General features: G+C 41.5%; 1 protein-coding gene across 5 annotated transcripts in view; it reads left to right on the forward strand.

Moving 5' to 3' along the window:
• Positions 1-3686: 3686 nt before the first annotated feature.
• The window catches only part of AKR1A1 (aldo-keto reductase family 1 member A1), a 21263-nt gene continuing 2542 nt past the window's right edge, over positions 3687-22407 (forward strand). The window contains exons 1-9 of one of the 5 annotated variants that reach the window (XM_083846955.1): positions 3687-3983; positions 4475-4530; positions 7423-7518; positions 14230-14349; positions 16014-16165; positions 18855-19050; positions 19658-19857; positions 20019-20091; positions 20633-20719. In XM_083846955.1, the coding sequence (XP_083703081.1) occupies positions 7429-7518; positions 14230-14349; positions 16014-16165; positions 18855-19050; positions 19658-19857; positions 20019-20091; positions 20633-20719 (918 nt within the window). In that variant the 5' untranslated portion in view covers positions 3687-3983; positions 4475-4530; positions 7423-7428. Of the gene's footprint in view, positions 3984-4474; positions 4531-5234; positions 5345-6993; positions 7034-7154; positions 7304-7422; positions 7519-14229; positions 14350-16013; positions 16166-18854; positions 19051-19657; positions 19858-20018; positions 20092-20632; positions 20720-22407 lie in introns of those variants that run through there. The other 4 variants (XM_083846956.1, XM_083846957.1, XM_083846958.1 and 1 more) reach the window with 4 other exon arrangements.

The raw sequence follows: 22407 nt of genomic DNA on the forward strand, positions 1-22407 counted from the left end.
TCACGGGCCGCCGGGGCCGAGCGGGAGGCTTGCAAGGGCAGCATGACTCGGCACAATGCTGGCCGGCTCCCCCCGGTTGATAGCCTTATCTGAGCGGGGACACGGCCCCCGGCTGCTGAAAGCAGAAAAATATATATATATGTGAATAAATGGAGGTGGTTGGATAGCGTCCTGGGAGGTGCCGAGGGAATGCTCGGTGTGGGGATATTCAGAAGGTGATTCAGGTGGCTCGCTGCAAGAAGTGGCTTTTTAATACCTCAGTAGAAGCAAGTCGTAATTGTTAGGAGACATAAGAGAAGCAGAGAATGCACTGGGTGTTGAGGAAAAGTGAGATGTGGCTGGCATGCCGTTTAGGTGAATGGGAGTTTGCCATTGACTTCAACATCAATAAAATCTGACCTTTTCAACAAAGCAAAATGCGTTCGCAGTATTGTATAGGTGCGGGGTCAAATCTTCTATCTTCTTCCCCTGTATTATCAACCGCCTCCTCAACCTGGTTCTAATTCTCAGGGCTTCCAGTGATACTTCCCTGTTAATGGCAAGACCGATCCAAGTCACACAAGTCATGAAAAAAGCTGAAAACTCCATTAACTGTAACCTCGAAGCTTCGGGGTTAGGATGGAAACTCTTGGTCAACACACTCACTCATTTCACAGAGTTCTGTGAAGCCTCTCTGAGGGATGTTTAGCCTGAGTGAATTCCCACGTGCATCGTGTTTGCATCCAAGAGAGCTGAAACAGTCCTTTTACTTTTTGATTGAGGACCAAAACCTGAGTGTACACATAAAAGTTTTATTAAATAATGAATGCTAAAGGCTATAAAGGGCCCATGACAAAAGGGTCAATGACAAAACTGCTCACTTTAGTCAAAAGTGATAAACTTGTTTACCAACTGATTTTTACTCCTTGTCTGTCTTCCATTTTACAGTTGTGTTTCTTATACCGGTTAAAACTTGATTATAAATTGTAATGAGGAGAAAACCACAAAGGATTAGCAAACTTTAATTGTTTACAATCTACAACAATGTGCAGTGTTGCTGGGTGACTATACCTGTGTAGTGAATCACCCAAGACATGACTGGTTTCAGTACCAGATGAAGTTACTCCCTCAAATAATAAAAGCAATGTAACATTAATATGTGTGCTCAATAAAAAAAAAAAGAGCTCACCTTAATTCAAATAATATATCTACTGCTATTTCTGTTGTTACAGCATGCTTAATCTTTTCAAGAAAGAAGTTTGTCACTTTCTTAATATCAATATTTTGAGGACAATTGGGGTCTATAAATTGAGATGTGTATATAACTTGGTATCAGCTCAGGCCATGTACCTGTGAACAGGTTAACCCCTGAAAGGTCAGGCTGTCCTAATTAATACCTCTACAAGAATGTAGTCTCCCTGCAACTCTAGCATATTAACCAGTGGACAACGCAGTAATGACTTTCTCATGGTTTCAGTGCTTGCTATGCTCATTTCTCACACTTTCAGATGCATAACATACCCATTTTGCTTAGCTACTGCAATACAGTTTGTTCCGGGTTTGTGCCTTTAGCATTGCATTTCCATTCATATGTCCATGGCCTCATTATTTTTTGATTAGTTTCTGAACTAATCTTTCCAAACATCAGTTTCTGGATGTTTGGGAGAGAGAAATTGTCAGGGCTGCTCCTTGTTCAGTGAGCAGATAGGTTTCTGTGGCCTGTTTCGGTATTTAGGTACATGATGCTATTTAGAAAAAAAAAAAAAAAGTAGTTTTTCAAGAAGGAAAGGGCATGTCTACCCAAACAGGTGCTGGGAGGACACTTTGTTTCTCCACGCTCTGCTCTGGATTAGCCCTGATGTTGTGCTCTGTTAAAATAGCTGCTAGACAGGATCAGCCCGTACCTGATTAGCACAGAGCATCAGGAGCCACTTTGCGCCCATCCATACGGCTATGGCCATAATAAGTAGTCTATGCATTAGCAAAGCAGAGATGGCTGGCCCTGCCATGTTGGAGCACTGAAGCTACCCAAAGATTTCCAAATCAGTAACTGCAACAGATTTTACATCTATCTTTTTGATCACAGTATCTCCCAGACATCTTGGTTAGTAATTGGACCTTGGTGTGCCGAGAACTGTAAAAATAAAGGCATTGGTCCTATTTCAGGACACAACCACATCTGAGTTTCCATCTATTTTGTTGGGGCAGAATTTGATTTTTTTATATAAGTGTATCCAGGAGTAAGATGAATCTAGCCAGAACAATACTGGGAGCTGGGCTTGGGTGGTGGCTGCCCTGGGCATGCCCCCCAAGCAGATAAAAGTCAGTTCTGCAGCAGAGAAAATCCCTGAATGCCCTCTAAAGCCAGCACATTGGGACATCATTGTGTATATTCTGTAGAGCTGATCTCTGCACATGCAGAAAGCCAGCTGAATCCCGAACATACTGAACTTACTGTATACACACATTGCCATCAGGGACATAGTAAGAGTGAAGTCCTGATCACGTGAGGACATTTCAATATAACATATGCAAAAAGACAACTCAAAAGTCAACAACTGAGATGTTCCCAGGCCCTGGGGCATTTATGCTTAAACAGCTGGTGCACAGTAGTTTTAATGAAAACAATTACATATCATTTAAATATACAGGGCACATATTTGGTTTTCATTGCTTTGCTCAAGTGAAGACTATGTTTCTAGGTCAAAATGTCCTGCATAACCTCTTCCTTCTTACACGCCTTGTTATGAAGAAACTTCATTACTGTATGTCTGGATAATCACTACTTTTTGATGACAAAACATTTCACTCTTCCTTACCTTTTCCCTTTTACTCCCCGTTACATCATTGGAAACTGAGGTTTAAGTTTTCATATGTGACATTAATATAAATCAGGCATTTTCTATTTCATTAAGATTGCTGATTTCCAATGGGATTTTTGATTGGCAAGGGCTCCAAAAATAAATCAAACCCAGCAGTTTTTCCTTCTCCTTTATTCTTTCCTCTTCACAATTTTGTATTTCCTGTCATTTTTATTGCCTTGTGTTTTCCATGTGCTCTCTTTCTACGTTCCTGCGTTTTGTCAGAACAGGCTACACCACAGAAAAATCTGGTCATGTGAACGCCCAAGAGATTAATTAACCTTTGTGCCTATAAACCTCCTGAGCAGCTGAAATCAGAACAGCAATGAAAGAGTCTGCGGCAGGATGATCTTTCTGGAAATATAAACAGGAGGCTCTTCGAAGCCTTGTCAGATATGTACTTTCCCTAATTGCTGACACAATGTTAAAAAAATCTTTGTATTTACATACTTTATAGTTTATAAATGGAGGCCTGAAGTTAAAGACAAAGCTGGTTACAGCTTTCTTTAGGTGTAGTTATAATGAGGTACGCATCCTACCAGCCTTGAGTGTTCGTCTCAGTCACTGGCACAGTTCTGTTACCTCCAAAAGCGGTGCCTGGCTGGGTGCACCCAGAGGTAATCCCTGTCCTGAAATCGCTGCTTTAATGGCACTTTTGATCTTCTTGTACAGCCTTAGTTTTTGTGCCACTGAGGAGGCACATTCCTGCACACCTGCACCAGCGGAGACCCGGTCTCCTCAGGAGCCACCACTTCTCCACACACCTTTTGGCACAATAGCTAGGGCCGGACAAGCCTAACTGCGCATTCCCTTGATTCCTGCTATTTAGGGCTGCACATAAAGCAGAGAAAACGCCGTTTCCCTTCTCGCAGGAACACAGCTTTCCGCGGACAACCTCCGACCCGAGCGCGGAGGCCCCAGCAGCCGTGAGGCGGGCCCGCCATTTCCTCGCCCGCCCGCCGCGCCGGCCCCCTCAGCGCTCCGCGGTCCCGATGGAGCCGTGAGGAGCGGGGCTGACCCCGAGCCCTTCCCGCAGGGCACCGGCCACGGGACGGAGCCACCGGGGCCCGCTGCCCGCCTCCGGAAGCGGAAACATCGAGGGACGGAGCCACCGGGGCGAGCAGCAGCGGCTGGCGGCGTGTGGTGAGTGCAGAGCTGCGGGCAGGAGCAGCCGCTGCCCCTGCTCCGGCTTCGATATGCCCGCGCGCGTTAATTTAATGCGCGTTTTACGGGTGCGCGGCTCGTTGCTGTGGGCTGAGGATGGGCTGTGGCTTGGCGGACAGGTGTGGTGTGTGTGGGCGCCTCTCTGAGCGCTGATGCATCCTCCCAGGCAGGCTGCTAACGCTGCCTCTGTTAGCCCGAGCTCCGCTCTTCCCTGTGAGCGTGGCGGTAGGAGGGTGGGCGTTGTGAACTCAAAGCCGCGTCTTACTTGTCAGGGATTACGTTGCTTTGATGTTAATTTTTGTTTTTGCCCTTCCAAGAAGAGCCTTGCTGCTTTTTAATGAGCAAACTTAACAGCTAGTGGACACCAGTTTTCTTACACCTCCTCCTTAAGGGAAGAATCTGAGTGGAAAGTATGAATTAGTGTGTTTTTTTCCAGCGTCCCTAATTCTCGTGTGTTTCCATTCCAACAGAGTCTGTCGTTCTGCTCACTGCAACGTTAATATACAACAGGATCATACGAACTAAGGTACTTCTTACCAAACGCTAGTTATCGATTAAATGGCGTGTACCTTGTCTTCTGGACCGAAGTGTCGCGTTAAGGTGATTGTGTAACACGGCTGTGTGAAGCATGCGGCTGGTTGGTGTTGTAGGCCAGTGTGAGTGAAAAAGCCCTAATTCTTTAGTTGTACCTCATGATGTAACAAGATACCTTTATTTAGGTGACTTAGTCCAGGTAAATTGCACCCACTTGCATGTAGCTGGCAAGAAAATTGCTATGCAAACCTCAGAAGAGAATGCTGTTGTCAGGATCATATTCTGGATCATATTCTGCCTTTCTTAGCACCCTGCCCCAAAATGGATGTACACCCACAGTTCAGTTCACTGAAGACTGCCTTCAGCACCAATGTGTGGACTTAGTGTATCTCAGTGCAAATCCAGAATGATTTATTTAACTGCTGTTTTGTACTGGGAGGTGCTGGACCATTGCAATCCCAGCAAGAAAGACACTCAAGAGTCTGTAGAACATCATCTCGAATGTTATTTGTTACAGCTAGCCCTATAAAGACAGAGAATAGTGTAGGTAATCACACATCCCTTCATGTGCTGTGGACCCTAAGTTGTACAGCATCAAACAGAGCTCTGTAGCACAAGTGGTGTGCTGTGTAGACCCGGCCTGTTAGAAAGGGTTACCCCATTTTGGTCACTTGAGCTATTATTGGACTCTCTTACAGGAAAACAACTGTGTTCATCACTTCTACTGCCAAACAGAGAGGATGCTCACATGAGAACTTCCTGCTCTTTTAGATAAAAGCAAGGACATGCAGGTGGCCTAATCACAGGTACCAAGTGGGAGCTGCCTGCACGCTCACTGCTCTAGTCAGTTAGTTGCTGAGCTTATCCTGCAGCCATGCAATGTGCACATCCCAGGCCCGAAGGCCACGCAGTATGTGAAGTACAGCACAGCACCAGCCTGGACCTACTCACGTTAACTGTTCTGGGGACCTCCAGCTCGTTGGTGTGTAATGGCCTGGTCAGGATCACTCCAACTGCTGTGTTAATGTCTCTATGTAAAACAAGTGTGCTGTCTGCTGTAAATCTACAAAAACATGGTGTGAGAAATTGAAAATATAAACTTTCTGTGTGAACACATCCATCAGTAGGCACTTATTTATAGGAGGAAAATGATAACAATGTTGTGAAGAAAGCAGAACTGTTTTGGGACAGTATGCTGCCTGAAGGCTCTACTTTGAAAATACACATTCCTCCTACATATTCAGCCATTTAACCAACATTGCATGCTTTCACTCTTGTTTGTGTGTGTGTTTTTTTTTTTCTTTCTTTTTAAAAATAACTCATGAGTTTGGACACAGCTGAGCTTGGGAAGTAACTTCCTCATCTTTTGCTGAAATCAGCTAGCTGGCTTTGGAGCTCATCCTGAACGTGGTTTGTTTTTAATAGTTTGCCCAGGAAAATAGGTTGTGAGGATGTTGGGACGCACTGTAAAACTTTTTTTTTTTTTTGGCAAACCTTCCTTTGCCACTGTGAGCGGATTACTGTTTGCAGCAGCTATAAAGCCAGCAACAGGTAGTGGAAGATCCTGCTGGACCTTTGTTCTGTTGGATTTCACACGGAAAACGTGTGTATATCATAGCATTAATTATAAGACAGAAGCCCAGGCTCAAAGTGACCTTTACTTTGTGTAATATTTTTTGCATTCTTCCTTTAGTAACAGAAGAATGCTGCTAATCTGTGGATTTGTGCAAAATCAGGTGTATTACACCTTCTGTGATAGCAATATTAGTTATTACATTGTCTGCACTTTAATTTTTTTCACGTGGTTATCTATAGTTCTATATCAGAATGATTTAAAAATATATATATATTTAAAGGTTTTATATGATCTGTATTATGAGGTATATTTTGTAGTGTCCGCCTTTATAAGTGCCTCCATTTTGTCCTTTCCTTTAGCCCTCACTTCACAGCAGTGCTTTTTATTTTTTAAAAAAAAAAAGGAAAAAGGTGGTATTCTCAATGAGCAGCATTTGCCCTTTGATGTATAGTAATTAATAAAGAAATATACTAGTTGCAAAGGAAGCTAGAAAAGTCCTTAGTTTTCTTCACAGTGTCAGACCGAGTTAGCCTCGATAATGAGCTGTAGTTAAACTCTCAGTTAGTAAATATTGGAGATCAAGGGTGACAAAGTACATATCTCATAGAGGTAGAACTGATCCTCCAGAGGTGAAGTTCTTTAGAGTATTATTTTCTGTCTTTTGTGTCTCTGGGCTGCCCTCATAAATGCTTTTGCTGTTCACTCCTAATCAAAAGTCTGCCTGTATCACATCGTCAAACCTCCATGTGCAGCAGCTGTTTTTGATGAAAATGTGTTTATCCCCACCTGCCGCAGTAATTAGAGCATTGGTTCCTAAGCCAGCTAGTAGAAAGTCTGTAAAAGAGGAAGAGCTAGTGCAGTAGTCTGAAGGACTTGCTTCTTTCCATTTCATCAATACTTACAGCTGACTTGGAAGGGGGTAAAAACAAACAAACAAAAAACAAACAAAAACGTTTTCACCTGAGTTGCTGTATTAATTGTATGTTATTGGAGGCTGCTGCTTTTTGTATGTCTCAACTCTGCAAAAACTTAAACCTATGCATTTTGAAGGAACAGAGAATAAGAAGGAAGAGGAAGAAAAAGAGCTCCTTTTCTTGTCTCTTCTATAGCTGTAAAGCTATAAATCTGCTTCATACCACTAAAAGTTGCAAAGACCTTGCTTCAGCTTCATTCCAGTGTAACAACAAAAGCATTCTCATTACTTTTATGGCTTTATTTATCTATTTTTGTATAGAAAAGTTTTTTTCTTTTTTTTTTTCCCCTATTCTACTGAAGTGTTGCAGAAACTCTGCTCTTTTTCTTCTTCAGGCAAAAATGTCTGCAGCATGTGACTTTGTTACACTCTGCACTGGGCAGAAGATGCCTCTCATAGGACTGGGAACCTGGAAAAGTGAACCTGGCCAGGTAAGTAAGGAGCAAACTATCCGACATTCTTCTGTGCTCTCACCTAGTATTTGCATTTTTTAAGCCTTTTCTGAAAGTCCTAGATCTGAGACTTGGATGGATCCACTTGCATGGATTTGGTCTTAGGCCCACAGAAGTGTGACTGAGGCTTAAGACAAAAGCAGCAGCAGCAGCAGATCACCTAGGACTCGTTACTCCAGGCCTCAGGCAATGGTGCTCTGGGAGAGGAATCCATGAAGAGACCAATTAGTGAGGTGAAGAGCTCAGACAGTGAAAATGGTGTTATTATTTTGCACATGACTCTTCCACTGAGTAATCTTCAGGCTGCCAGTCTGACCAGGCATCCCTCTGGCTTGAACTGATGACTTGGCTGAAAGGATTATTTTGGGAGGCAAGAGCTCTAGTTGTAATAAGTCCTGTTCCTCTGGTTGGCCTATGTTTAGCAGAGAAACGAAGAACTTGTTTGAGTTACCTTTATTTTAGACCGGAATGCCTGATGTGTCATTGGAGATTCACTCTGGTTCTAAATGTAATGCATTGGCAAATGCCAGACTAGGAAACAATTCTGCATTTTACTACAGACTGGGAATATTTGCATGCTATGGACTGTGCCTCCTGTTGTAATACTTTCCCCCTTGTCTATCTTTTCCTTTCCCTTTTGTTTAGTGAAAAGATAAATTCCTGAGTGCAGAGATTGGCTTTCGCGCAGGTACATGCAGTGTCCAGTAGGAGTGTCCTCTTTTTGGTGGAATTCTTAATTGGTATTCTTGTTTTAATGCCTTTTGGACTTTGTGTACCGCTGCACGTCAGTAAGTGTGTCTTGCTGCTATTCTGGCATTAGCTTCATGATAGTTATGGGAGTAAGTCAGATGAAATTGTGCTTGTGACCGAGGGGGAAAGTTTAAAAAACCTTTCTTGAGATGACCCTGTTCTTTCTTGTCAGGTGGAAGAAAAGGTGAGAAATAAGCTATGCAAACAAAATCTATCCATTGTTATTTTCTTGTTAGGCTTCCTTGTTGTCAGGACAGTAGATGTGTTGGGAACAGAAGCTATACTAATGTGGAAGCTAAGCTGGTGTGAGAGCTCAGTCAACCTTGTAACTGAGGACAAGGGTGAACGTTCAGCTCTGTCACTTGAAACATCATCTGCCCACTGAATTAGGTTTATTAATATGCAGGAACGTAATTAATGGATTTCTGCAGACCCAGGGCAGTTTAATGCACGTTGTACTAAAATGCTTGAAATGAACAAACAAAATATCAGTGCATTGTTTATTTTGTGCACTAACTATCCTGAGGAAAGTGCGGTTTTATAACCTGGAAACCTATTTCAGATGGATTTTGCCGTAGTCTGCAGCACTTCGAGCAGCTGAACCCAGCATGGATCTTACTTCAGGTCTAGGTGGGGTCCTAGAAGGGGGGTCCAGAAGTCAATCTGGAGGTCCAGAAGTCAATCTCGGTGGAACAATCACTTTCTTTAAAGTCAGTGTTCCTTGACTGTTTTGAAGACATGATTTTGAAAAACAGCCAGCATTACAGAAATTGCTGCTGTTCCTGTGGAATAAATAAATTCATATTTATCACTCTTCGTTAAAAAACGCAAAAGATGCAAACAATTGTGGAGATTTATCAGATTCGGAGGCATAGCAGCACTTTGGCAGAGCATCCAAATAATTTACCCTTAAAAGGGCATAATGTTGTTCAGGGAGAATAACTAATTACAAATTAAAAGCCAGGGACTAAAGACCTAGACAAGTGGAATAATAATCATTGACCATGTTTAATGTAGCTGCTGCCCAAATACAGGCTATTTATCAAAAGCCCCTTCATCAAGGGCTACATTAGAAGCAAGAGTAGATGTGGACTGCTTTTCAATTATTGCAGATAAATACTTCACAAGTTGTAGTTATTGTTGCCAAGCTGTTCTTCAGTCTTGACCTTAGTCTGAATAATTTCTTTATTATTGCCATTCTTATTTCCGATCCTAAACAAGCCTTTGACTTGTAGCCAGATCTCAGCAGGCCAGTACAAAGGTGCCATTGCAGCCCTAGTTTCGTGGGAGGTAAGGATAGAGAAAAAAGAATTACTGAATCTAAACCCTCATTGGCAGGTAATTTAGAATAACATGATGTTTTCTGCCTTACATGATCAAACGCTAGAAGATAAATTAGGTTTACATGTTACCATAGGAACATGATGGAGGGCTATTGAGAGGAAGCGAATACAGTACAGGAGCTCATGAGCTGGTAGCATGAATGGGTTCAAAGACAAAAGTCCGTTCAGACAAGAGCATCAAGAGTATCAGTAGCATGAGCTTTTAGTACTGGAGCTGTGATCCTTTAATGCTTTGGTCTTCTCTCTCAAGTGGGCCATGCTTCATGCTTTCAAACTGGAGGATTGATCCCTATCAGATGAACAGTCTAACCTGCTGTGGCAGAGGCTGGTTCTTTGGGGAAGAGACATGGGGAGCTGAGGGAAGCTGTACTTCTGTGCGAACGTTCAGGAAAGATGGAAGAGGAAATATGTGCCTTGGAAAACCAATCAGACTGGGTGCCTTGTGATAGGACTGCAGCTATGGAGGGGACTAAGCCATGAAAACTTAGCCAGGATTCTCTAGATTGTCTGACAATGTGAACAAAAATGCGCTATTACTGACATGTAATGGGAAGAACATGAATTCAATGTCTGAAGGATAGGAGGCAAAGCTCGTTTTAGGAATATTAACTGTAAGTTACTGTTTATATGGTGGTCTGAGCTCCTTCTTTTACAGCAAACTATTTTAGTGCATTATATAGAAGCTGCGATACAGCAACATGTGTTCTGCTCATACTGCATCTGAATATCGTGTGGCCTGACGGTCTGTGTTTTTTTTTTCCTGCTTCCCATCAGCAAGTGCACCTGGACTGCTTAACTGTGACCAACTCTCAGGCTAAAAGGGAGGTTGTCAATTTGTCAAAGCTGTCATCTCCAGCCTCTCTTTCTTTCCCGGTGTTACTGGCTGGCAGTGTTAGAATGATAATGTAGGAAAGCAGATGTTTCTTTGTCTGTGATTTTTTTTTTTTATTATTATTTTTTACTTTGAAAGCCTGTTCATAATGGCTTGGGGCCGTGCAGAAGAGGCTTCCTAGTCGTTTAGACTCTGTGTTGCTTGGAAGTATAAAGATAGCTTGTTAGTTTTTCACCTTGTGATGAGCAAATTGAAGAACCTTAGAAGGGGAAAACGGGGGGTGGGGATGGGGACAGGCAAAAGTCCTTGTTAGTATATATAAATGTGAATGTATATCCTAGGACTTTGCTATAATAGAGAGTAAGGCTTCAGCTGCAATGCTGTCTGTTTTGGGGCAAACTATTTCAAAAAAGCATGAACTGATGAGACAGCAGCAACAATGATGCAAGTTCTGGTAAAGATGAGTTGTGGTGAAAGACCGAGGCATCTACATTAACCCAGCAGGCAGCTCAGCACCACACAGCTGTTTGCTCACTCACCCCACCCAGTGGGATGGGGAAGAAGATCAGGGGGGAAAAAAAGGTAAAACTCATGGGTTGAGATAAAGACATCATTTTCCCTTCCTTTTCTGTCCTGCTAAACTAGTAATAATAATTGGTGTGTGTGTGTACATATGTGTGTATATATATATGCACAATTACTCACCACCAGCTAACTGATGCCCAGCTAGTCCCTAGGCAGAAGTTGCCCCCATCCCCAGCCAACCCTCCCCATTTTTACTGTTCCACATGGCACACACGGTATGGGACATCCCTCTGGCCAGCCTGGGCCAACTGTCCCAGCTGTGTCCCCTCCCAGCTCCTTGGGCACCCCCAGCCCCTCGCTGGCAGGGCGCTGTGAGAAGCTGGAAAGTCCTTGGCTCTGTGCAAGCACTGCTCTGCAACGACTGAGACATCGGTGCGGTATCAGCGTTATTTTTCTCCGAAATTCAAAACACAGAACATACCAGCCACTATGAAGAAAATTAACTCTATCCCAGCCAAAACCAGGAGAGATATGCTGACGACTAAAGGTGTAAAAACCCTTTTCAAAGGGTTTTTGAATTTCACGTCTGTGAGGAATAGGATGTGGTATCAGGGCCTTGCATCTTGGTTAGACTTCTAAAAAGGCTTTGCACATAAAGATATCTAAGCATTGGAGTAGACTGCCTGTTACTTATAAAAAAGGGTTTTGGCAAATGTGTGTGGGAGTGGTTTAGACTTAGTTGGCCTTGCTATGGGGCATGAGAATAGACTAAATGATTTCTGAAGATTCTTTCAGACCTACTTTCTGGAATTATACGATGCTAGGTTAATTATTTAAGCTGTCTGACTCAACTTGACCAATGGAAAATTAACTCAGTAACTTGGTAATTGCTCCTTCCACAGCAGTGTTGACAGGCTAAACTAAAAAATATATGGAAAATTTGAAGGATCTTTTGGCAGTTTTTACTATATAACACCAAATTTCCCAAGGCATTTAAATATCCAGCTGCTTGTGTTGAGTCTTCCCTCCTCACCCCAGAAAATGCATGTACCTGTCTGAACGTAATGTCAAAAATACAACTCTCACCTGAAGCAAAGTACTCTTCTTGTATTTACATCTGCCTGTTAGGGTTTTTTTTTTGCCTCCAAGAAATCCTTATTTGCATGTTTTTCTCTTGGTTATTTGCCTTTTGCATGGAACAGGATCTCTCAATTCACCTTGGAATGTCTTAGTAGGCTGAGAATTTTGCCTGAATCTGAACTTTATTTAAATGATCAGTTCTAGTTTTTCAGTGCTAGAAATATATGTAAACACTCTGATAAACAAATATGGACTCTTATTTTATCACTTTGCAGAGATGTGTTTGAAGTGCCTTATCCCTATTTTTCTGCAAGTGGTGCTTACTTCCATTTTATGGCAATTTTTGTGCGTTTGGATTTAAAAAAAAAATCCTGATAGAGGAAATGGGAGATTAGTTCAGACAAACACCACGTTTGCTTTCTTTTCTTCTGCTATGCTTTAAAAAGAAAGGAGAATGTGCTGCTGCTCCTCAACTGCCACCTTTTTGGAGGGTGGATATTCAGCCTTAAAAATGTTTAATGTGTCTCAAGTGATTTCAAAATCACTATGACCTTGACTTCATAGCGACCTTCTGAGAAATGCCTTTCCTCAAAGTGAAATGAGGATTGTAAATACCATCCTGCTGTTGAAAGGAAGACCTTATTTCACTGTTGTAATAGAAGTGCTTTGTCATTCTGGCTAAGGGGAACTGGTCTGAGTTCCAGTTTTCCTTTCAAAATGCCAAAGAATGCAGTCAGAATATTCTGTGTTTGCTTTTACTGCAGTTCTTGACAGGAGAAACAAATGAAATTCAGCAGCAGAAGAGACATCTCTTTCACATTTGATTCCCTCTTTTTCTGTCGCATCTGAAAGCAAGACTGTGCATGTCTTTAATTGGTGTTAATCATTTTGCCAGCTTTAAATTTGAAAATGCTGGTACTTAAGTTGAAAGAATTCAATCACTCTCTAGCCTCTGTTGACACGTTTTTAATCTCTTAACAAGAGAGACATAATCTCCGAATAGATTAGGGCCTTATTGCATCAAACCTCAGACAAGGAGTAACTTAATCTCCCGAGGTCTCACGAGACAAGTCAGTGAAGAGCAATGTACAGAAATCACTGTACAGAGATGTTGCTCTGACTGTAGCACTTAAGAGATGGACAGAGACTGTGTGCTCACTGACCACTGGAAGTTAAATAAAATGGATTTTACTTGATGCCCAACCATCTAATGGAAGGTGGTGATGCTGAAGTCTGGTAATCCCTTTGTTCTTATACAATCAGTTATGGTAAGTCTTTATTCAAAAGCCACTTAAGAATTCTGGAAGAGACACCATTCTGTGTTTCCCTCGATGGTTTCTAGACTTGCCCCATGTCTAATGCCAGCATGTGGCTATATGTGCTGTGCTTGTGCTTCAGTAGAGCTTTCAAAAGCAGAAACAGATGCAAAGTATAGTGCCTTGGTTCCCAGCCATTCTGGCTTGTGTAACAGCATGGAGCGAGGGACATTTGCTGTTGGCAGTACCTTCTTTGTCAGAAATGTGGGAAGCAAAATGTGAAATCGTGAGCATCATCAGGAGATCCCCAGCAGGCCGTGGGTTAATAATCACCCGTAGAGTGACTTGTCACTATGCTGCTGCTGTTGTGCAATCAGTGAGAATGAGACGTGGAGGAAAAATGTGCCATAAAGTATCCTTATCATAAAAATGTAATGTGAACAGTTGAACCAAACCTGAACTCTGGCAAGTATGACATTAGAAACTTGGCTTTTCTTCTACTGGGGGAGAGGTTGTGTCTTCCAGGCTTGGCTAACATTGATTGATTGGACAGTTAGTTCCACTAAATTTGTCTTCCTAAACCATGATTTATTTCTTACAGCTCATCTTATATTCAAGAAAAGCACAGCAACTGTAGTTAAAAAGGAATTTCTATTCTGTCTAGTGAGTTCTTGCATACTTGGCTTGTGTGCATAGTCTGTTTTCATGTTACTCTTGGAGTGCCTGCTAGCACTTAGCTCTTTGCTCTTGAACGCTATACAATGGAGGACTGGTTTCTGCTCTTCTTGGGTATCCTGACCTTATCTAAGTCTGTACTTTGGCAGTGTTCCTCATTAAGCACATAGCAACTTTTTCAGTTGTCTCTTTCCACTGATTTCATTGTGTAATCTGTTTCTGACTACAGGTGAAAGAAGCTGTGAAATATGCCCTTAGTGTGGGTTATCGCCACATTGATTGTGCAGCAGCTTACAGCAACGAAGCTGAGATCGGTGAGGCTTTCCAGGAAAGCGTTGGACCCAACAAGGTAAAACCACAAGAACTGCTATGCTAACTGTATCTTGCAACAGAATTTACAACTGTGACCTGAAAGTGGGCTGTAAATTAACATATGTGGTTTTTCCTTCTATCAATCCCAGCTGTTTGTTATTAATCAGGACCAGGCATGAAAGAAGGCTTTCTCTCCTCTGGAACCATCCTGACTGTCAGGAGGAGAAAAGATTGCCTGGAACAGTTGCGTGGAAGCTACAGAAAATGCTTTTATGAATTCCTTCTTAAACACCCCCCAGCCAATATCCTAATTTGGGTATTCAAAAGTTAGAGGTTGCCGGAGTCGCTAGTTATAATGGAAAATATATTCCATGATTTATATGAAAAGTTACTCTAGTTTGCAAGTCTAGAATGGTATGCAGTGTTGGGTACTCACAGCAAATTCAGCAACTGTATTTTTTTTAGTGATAGATCAAATATGAGTGAGTGAGTAAATGCATGCTCTTTTATTAAACAGTGATTGAGTTTGAAGGTTTGGTAACTGTGACTAGGGTTTGCACTGACAGTTCATGGCCTTAATGTAACATAACAGACATTCCTGTGGATGACCTCAGGTGTAATCTTAAATTCATCCCCTTGTTCTGGTTGGCCCAAGGGGGCAGAAGAATTAGGTGTATGGCCTGAGAGCCCCTGGAAAGAAAGCTCACATGTTCTTGCTTTTCTGCTCTCTTCCCCTTTGCTGTAGGGCAATCTCTTTGTTATGTGATTAGCTCGAGAGAGGCTGTTTTCAGCTCGCCCCAGGGATTCCTTCGCACTGTTTAGCTACTGGCAACTAATATGGGGAAGCGTAAGACTATTTTTATTCAGCTTGTGTTGGCTAACTAACTTATAACAAGATTTTTTAGAACATTTTTCTCTTTGAACACAACAGCTAGCATGCGAAACACAAATAACTGAATGGCTGGAGAAATTAATCATTCCAGCTTCCAGAAGGTGTAGACTTGAGTGAAATTTGGTACTGCATATGTCAATGAGAATTGCCTTCTGATAGTGTTCTATGCTTCAGCATGCCAAGTATGATCTCTCTTACATTTTATACTTCATAAATACCTACGTTTATATTTGTTTAATTTCTGGGTCTTACCCTTCCGATACCTGGTGCTCAATTCTTAATGCATTCCTCCCAGAACTTAGAAATTCAAGTGCAGAGGTTCGGTGAAGCTTCTTTGGTTTATTTTCCTGCATTCTTTCTATGAGAAACATTCTTAGTTTATAACATGATGGGTGTAGTAAGTTAGCTGGTTGTACCTTGACAGAAATGGCAAAATTTGTCAATGAATGAACTCAGTAATAATTTATTTGGCCGTATTACATTTAGTAGTGGCTTTAACCCTGGCATTAGAGTTTGGAAAAGTGGTGGGTTTTGGTTTTTTGTTTATTGTTTTTATTTTTTTTCTTCCCCAAAGTTTCTAGTGAATTGCAAAGTTTTTGGTGTACTTTAGGATGGGTCAATAGAAGTGTGTATTTCTCTTGCTGTTCTCTATCCAGCACATTTTTGGAAGGTTTAATTTGTAGGTTCCATGTGTTAACTTTTTTTTTTTAAACCTTGAATTTTTTTTATTTTAAATCTAGCTCGGGGGTTGCTGCAGTTCTCTTTCCGAGCTTGGTCCAGTAAATTGTGCTCTCCTTCCTTTCTTAAAGGTTATTAAAAGGGAGGACCTGTTTGTAACATCAAAGCTCTGGAATACCAAGCACCACCCAGAAGATGTAGAGCCAGCACTAAGGAAAACACTTGGAGATTTGAAACTGGATTACTTGGACCTGTACCTCATGCACTGGCCTCATGCCTTTGAGTAAGTCCTATATGGAAAGGGCACAGAATGCAGAAACCCTGGCTTTATGTAAGTGGCTGGTCTTGTGTCCTGAGGAGCTTCTTTTTGAGCTGTAAATTTCTTTCTGTGTAAACTGCCTGCAAGATATTTTTAAGAGTGATTTAAAGCGTAGTCCTACAGGCTGTGGTGTAGACACTTCTCTACTTGTAACCTGTACATTCATTTGTATTTCATGGATATGTTTGCAGAAACAGTTGTTCCCATTTAATTCTTCTTTGAATTGGCTCAGAATTTATTTAGATTTGTAGCAGGTATGGAAACAGTAGAGGAGACAATTTCTGGTACTGTACAGAGATTATAAATAGAAAAGGGATAATTGCTGTTATTACTTAGAAGTCATGAGGCTGCAAAAATGGGTATAAGGTCTTAATTTAAAATCCTTAAGTAGCTGCTGATTTTTTTTAATAGTGAAAACAACTTGGTAATGAAATTAAGATCACTAAATGCATGACAGTTTGGCATGGGTGCCAAAGTTAGGTAACTGGAAGTAGTCTGACTGGGAGAAAGTAAACAAGCTTTATTGAGTGAGTTTCTCTTCTGAGGCTTGTCATCTTATACCAGCTGAAAACTTGTCTTGCTGTGAGGTAAAATCTTTGTCAAGTTTAACATGCATCTGAAGCTTAAAAGTAGTTTAGCCTATTCACCTCAGCACTGGGAAAACATGCTGTTATTCTTGGTTCTGCCATAGAAGTACTTGGTGATCTTGGGGAAATCCTGCTGTTATTTGTGCCTGAGTTGTACTTATCTGTAAAATGAAAATTAGGTGCTTTGTTTAAAAAAAAAAAAAATAGTAACGCTTTTCACTAATGGTTACATGCTGCCGGAGTGGTCAAGCACATACAGTATTACATCGGTGTCTGTATGAAAAGGAAATGACGATGATCTCATGACACTTTAGTTGCAGTAATTCTAAGATTTGAGGAAATATGGGAAGAGAAGGTTCTCCAGTTAAATGCTAGATTTATTTATCCTACAACCCTACCAGACGCAGAGTTACTTAGTTTATTTTATCGTAACTGTGGATGCAGTTCCTTGTCCTGCTTAAGCAATCAGCAAAAAGAGGAGGAAAAAAAGTCTCCTGCCCAGCTGTTTGCATGGACACTTCACTAAATGGGGGAAACTTAAAAACACTTTTCCCATTCTAGTCACATGAACGGAGTTTTGCAAAGCATACAACGGTGATATGAAAGACAGTCAAATTCTAACTATCCCTCAGCGTAACAGAATGAGGAAGTGTTTTCAGCTAGGGCCAGTTTGGAGGAAGAACTTCTGTTAAAAATTCCCCCTGTTTTGAAATAGATTTGCTTTTCAGTTGGTTGTGGGGGGGACGGCACAACATTTAAACACTGCTTTGGTAGTAACATTGAACACAATCAACGATGTATATTTAGTTATTATTAATGTTATTTTAAACTGCTTGTTGTTGTGGAAAATGTTGACAAAACTGACGTTACAATCTCCATGCTTTCTCACAGGAAACAATTCATTCCTAGTATTCTATCAGCTCTACTTTAACTGTTTTAGTGCCTGATTACCCACAGTGCCTGCAGTGTTTTGGGACGCTAATCAGAAGAATGTTATTTAAATGGAAATTAAAATAGATTTCCAGATGAAAATCACAGTGACCCTAGGTCTTGTATATTAAGTGAGGGATTAATTTTCTACTCTTGACACATGAGGCTGCTTTTCAGAGTTGGGAGTTCACTCATAACGTTTTCAAAGTTATCGACAGATCTAGAACCAAAAATGCTGTGCACAAGAGCCATGTCCCCAGCTGCTGTTATCTTGCACAGCATTTACTGCTTAGTTAGAGCAATGTCAGACAGTCTCAGAGATCTGGGTTGGCAGTGTCCTGCGGTGGTTACGAAGCAGCACTCTTCCAGTGAGATCGCTGGAACCCCTCCAAGTGTGGACTGCTCAGAGACTGCTCGTAGCCCTTAGGTAGTGTGGTGGTGTCACCTGACATAACCAGGTTCTTCCTGCGTGTGGTTTTGGTTGGTTTCTTTGTTTGTATTTTATTTTTATTTTTAAATGGGTTGGTATGACTAACTGGAAACACACCCAACCTACAAGCAACACGTACATGTTTAGACTTCTCTGAGAATCTGTGCTTGCACCCAGTGCTGACTCTGCTAGAGAATTCAAAGAGAGTGGGAAAACCAGATTGCTTTGAACGCAGTGCCTGCTAGATAGCTCCTAAACCAAGGTCCCGTTGGTAAAACGTCCAAATAGACTATCAGTCCTCCCTCAGAAACAAATTGAAAAACCAAAGCTGCCTTCTGAGTTGCTGCTCTCTAAATCACCTGTTTTGCTAGGATCAAAGCGCTGTTGTTGTATATACAATGGGTGATCAGCTTTAGGTAGTTGCCATAGGTAAGTAGCGTGTTATAGGTAGGTATAGCCCTATAGGCAAGTAAGTTCCAAGCACTGTATAACAAGTTTACATAGGAAGGACTGTGTGTAAAATAATTTCTTGTAGGCTAAGTCTTCATAATAGAATTCAACAGGGAAATTTGCTCAGTTTGTTCTCTAGCTTACAAACTGTGCATAAGCTTTTAAGAATACTCCACTAAAAGAAACTTCCTTCAAAGAACTACTGTAATAGAAATCACGTGGCATGTATACTTACGCTTTGCCTTTGATGCCGTAGACGAGGGGACAATCTCTTCCCAAAGAATCCTGATGGAACGATGCGGTATGATTACACTGATTACAAGGATACCTGGAAGGCTATGGAGAAGCTGGTAGAAAAAGGTCTTGCAAAAGCCATTGGGCTGTCAAACTTCAACAGTCGTCAGATTGATGATATATTAAGTGTGGCTACTGTCAAACCAGCTGTGCTCCAGGTAAGATGAATAAAGGAGAGGAGGAGTGCTCTTTCTGTTTGTCCATGGGAGTGAAGAATGTGCAAACCTATACTACATGTGAAGAACAAGGAGTGCAGCTTCTGATGTACAGAGAGAAGTATAGCCCTGTCTGTGGGAGTAGGTACACAGAGGGTGTCTTTCCAGACAGATGAATTCAGTGGGGAGACCTGTGTCCGTGTTTTGTGGCCCCCTATGCCTAGTCAATGCTTCTCTGTAAAAAAAAAAAAAGTTTGTCTTCCCTGAGAAGAACAATTTAGTCTACAAGAAAAAAATATCAAGAGGGACTAACTTAAATCCTTCCTATAAACAGCTTCCTTGCATGTTGGATGATTTGTTGGACGCATGGAGAAAATCCAGCATTATAAACTTAAGCAAGCTGTTTTCTGTAATTTTAGCCTACATGCCAGTTTTTAATTTTCGTGGTAGTACGCTATAGCTTCACAAGGTTTCCCAAAAGCTGGAATGACCTCTTCTGATGTGCTTGATTCTGCCTTTTTTTATTATTATGCTTTTGACCTCCTGTTTGTTTAGAGTTTTGTGCTTGATAATTTTTTCTCTGGCCATTTACTGTGGGTCATTTTAATAGGTAGAATGTCATCCGTACCTAGCTCAGAATGAGCTGATAGCTCACTGCCAGAAAAAAGGACTGGTTGTTACTGCCTACAGTCCCCTGGGTTCTCCAGATCGCATGTGGAAACACCCAGATGAGCCTGTGCTTCTAGAGGAACCTGGGATCAAAAAACTGGCAGAAAAATACAGCAAGTCACCTGCGCAGATCATCCTCAGGTACAGAACAGTTGAGGAGGGGTGGCATTTGGGACCTGGCCTTAAATAAAGCAAAACAAGCAAGCTTGAAGGGATTTACTTGGGGTGTGTGTTTTTTTCCCCACATCAGTGGGGATTCTTGTGCTGCCAGCACAGAAGACTTTTCTCTTCCCTCTCAACAGATGGCAAGTGCAGCGTAAAGTGGTTACCATTCCCAAGAGCGTCACTCCTGCTCGCATTCTGCAGAATCTCCAGGTAAGTTGAGATGGAGGACAGGAGTTCCAGCAATGCCCTTTCACATGAGTAATATGCTGTCCTGCTACAGTGATCTGAGGCACTTGGTTCATACTTGTGCGCTCAGAAAGGAAAGATTTTTGGGATACAAAAGTTTCTAGCAACTGTGTGCGCGTGCACGGTCTTGTTATCAAAAGGGAAAAATGTTCTTCATGGAAGTTTAAATGAAAAATCTTTATTGATATTTATGAGAAATTTTATTGAACAAAGGAGTCTTTTAATGATATTTAATTATTTATCATTATTTATTTATTTAATTAATGATATTTAATGAAGATTCCAAAGATGTTTAAAATATTACAACTAGCAATACGTTTATTTTTATTCGGGTTTTAACACTAGGATCTTGCAATTCTAATATGGCGCACAAATTTTCTTGTTTTAAAAACATCTCCAAGAGATGTTTGACTCTAAGAAAATAAAGCCAAGAGGCAGAATTCAACAGAATTAAATATGGAAAAAACTATGGTTATTAAACCAAGTCTCTTGCTTTTGGTCCTAGGTGTTTGATTTCAGCCTCACAGAAGAGGAGATGAACCACATTGGAAGCCTGAACAAAAACTGGCGTTACATTGTGCCAATGCTTACGGTAAATTTCTCGTATTTCTAATAGTTTTGATTATGTGAATTTGACCACAACTTGGGGTTTCTGTGGCTTTCGTTTTCTCTTGCTGTCCCTGTCAGAACTACTTCTGACTAAGAGCACTACAACTTTTCAGGGTGTCTTAAGCTGAAAGAAGTTTTCAAAAGTTGGATACAGGTAGCTTTTTGAAACCTTTTCTCCTCTGTTGATTCTCATGGGTCCTCATTACGGACCTGTCCATGGGCCTTTAGCCAGAGTCCCTTCTTGCTTCAAACCTCATCAAACTCATGCTGATCTGTTCCTCTCAAGGACAAGCAGGCTAAGGTCTGTGCCACTCTTCCAGAAGTTCTCCTTATTCCACCTGTCCACATCTGCTTTTTACCATAAACCTCTAAATTCACAGAAAACTCAAGGTGCTGTTAGCTCTCTGCTTGTCACAGAAGCCATATGAGGGAATTTGCCCACTTCACTCCACTGGATGTTCTCTTTCAGCACCTGTTGTAACAACTTTCCTCCATTGTAAGGGGTTTGATTTAGGTTGTATTATTTTTCTTTGCAAATCCATTAGCTGCAGCGTCTTACAGAATCATCAGTTTCCACTGTCACATGAACCCTTACCTTGTGTGCTATTAGATGCCAGTCTGTTCTTAGAGAAACTCGTGCCTTAAAGGTTGTCATTTTAGGCTTTTTCTTTCCTTTTATTAAAGAATCTAATCTTATTCCTTTCCCCTCACGGGAAGGGGAATAAAAGAAGCCTTACGGCCTCCTGTTGTTGTAGTGTTCCTCATTTCTTATATATTTATTGTCCTGCTTCTACGACAACAACTCTTGTATGACAGAGTTGTTGATGTTCCCTGGTGGTCGCTGACCAAAATATTGCAACTGTACTAGAAAGAATTTGAAGTGATTTGTCCCTTCTCTATCATACAGGGTAGCGTGTGGTACAGTAGGTCTCTGCAAATTTGGAATTTGCCTCTCCAGCAGTTTGCCTGTAAATTCTTCATTACCCTGTGCTACTGGTTAAGAATTCTTTGGAGAAAGCATTTCTCCAGGATTTGTTGTTGAGGTTTCTTGAGTGCTTGAGATCAGTGATCTAACAATTTGAAAAGAGAAATTGTGAGCCTGTGTGAAGGATTGTCTTGTACCAAGGGTAGGTAGATACTTGTTACAGCTTCTCTGTTACCAGTGCTGGGTCTTGTGAAAGCTTCAAGGCCATGCTTTTAACTGTAGGGTTGCTTCAGTGTGTGTGTGTGTGTAAATATAACCCCCCACATCCCTGCAATCAGAATTATCTCTTTGCTTATGCATCAGGAGTCTGTACTCCAAGCTGCCAGTTTGGCTGCTCTCGCATGTGAACGTGGTAGTGACAAACACACCTGCTGCCGGCTGTGTTTCAAGTGTTTTGCTACTTGTGCTGCAAACAAAGTTGTTTTGGTAGTGAAGCTGCAAAATACATTTAGAATGTAGCCTGGCTTGGACTATCCAGGGATAATTCATGTGCTTTTGATACCCGGGAGACGTGTTCTGATCAATGACTCACAAAGAAGAAACGAAGTACAGTTCAAAGCACTAGCCTATCCAGCTAGAAAAAGGTGTGAATGTGATGCAGCTGGGCTTCAAAGATATTGCCATATTGTCAGATAACAAGGCAGGAAGAAGCAAGATGAGGAGAATTAAAATGCGGCTGTAGCTGT

The sequence above is a fragment of the Anser anser genome, assembly GCF_964211835.1.
Source record: "Anser anser genome assembly, chromosome: 8".
In the NCBI taxonomy this organism is placed as follows: domain Eukaryota; kingdom Metazoa; phylum Chordata; class Aves; order Anseriformes; family Anatidae; genus Anser; species Anser anser.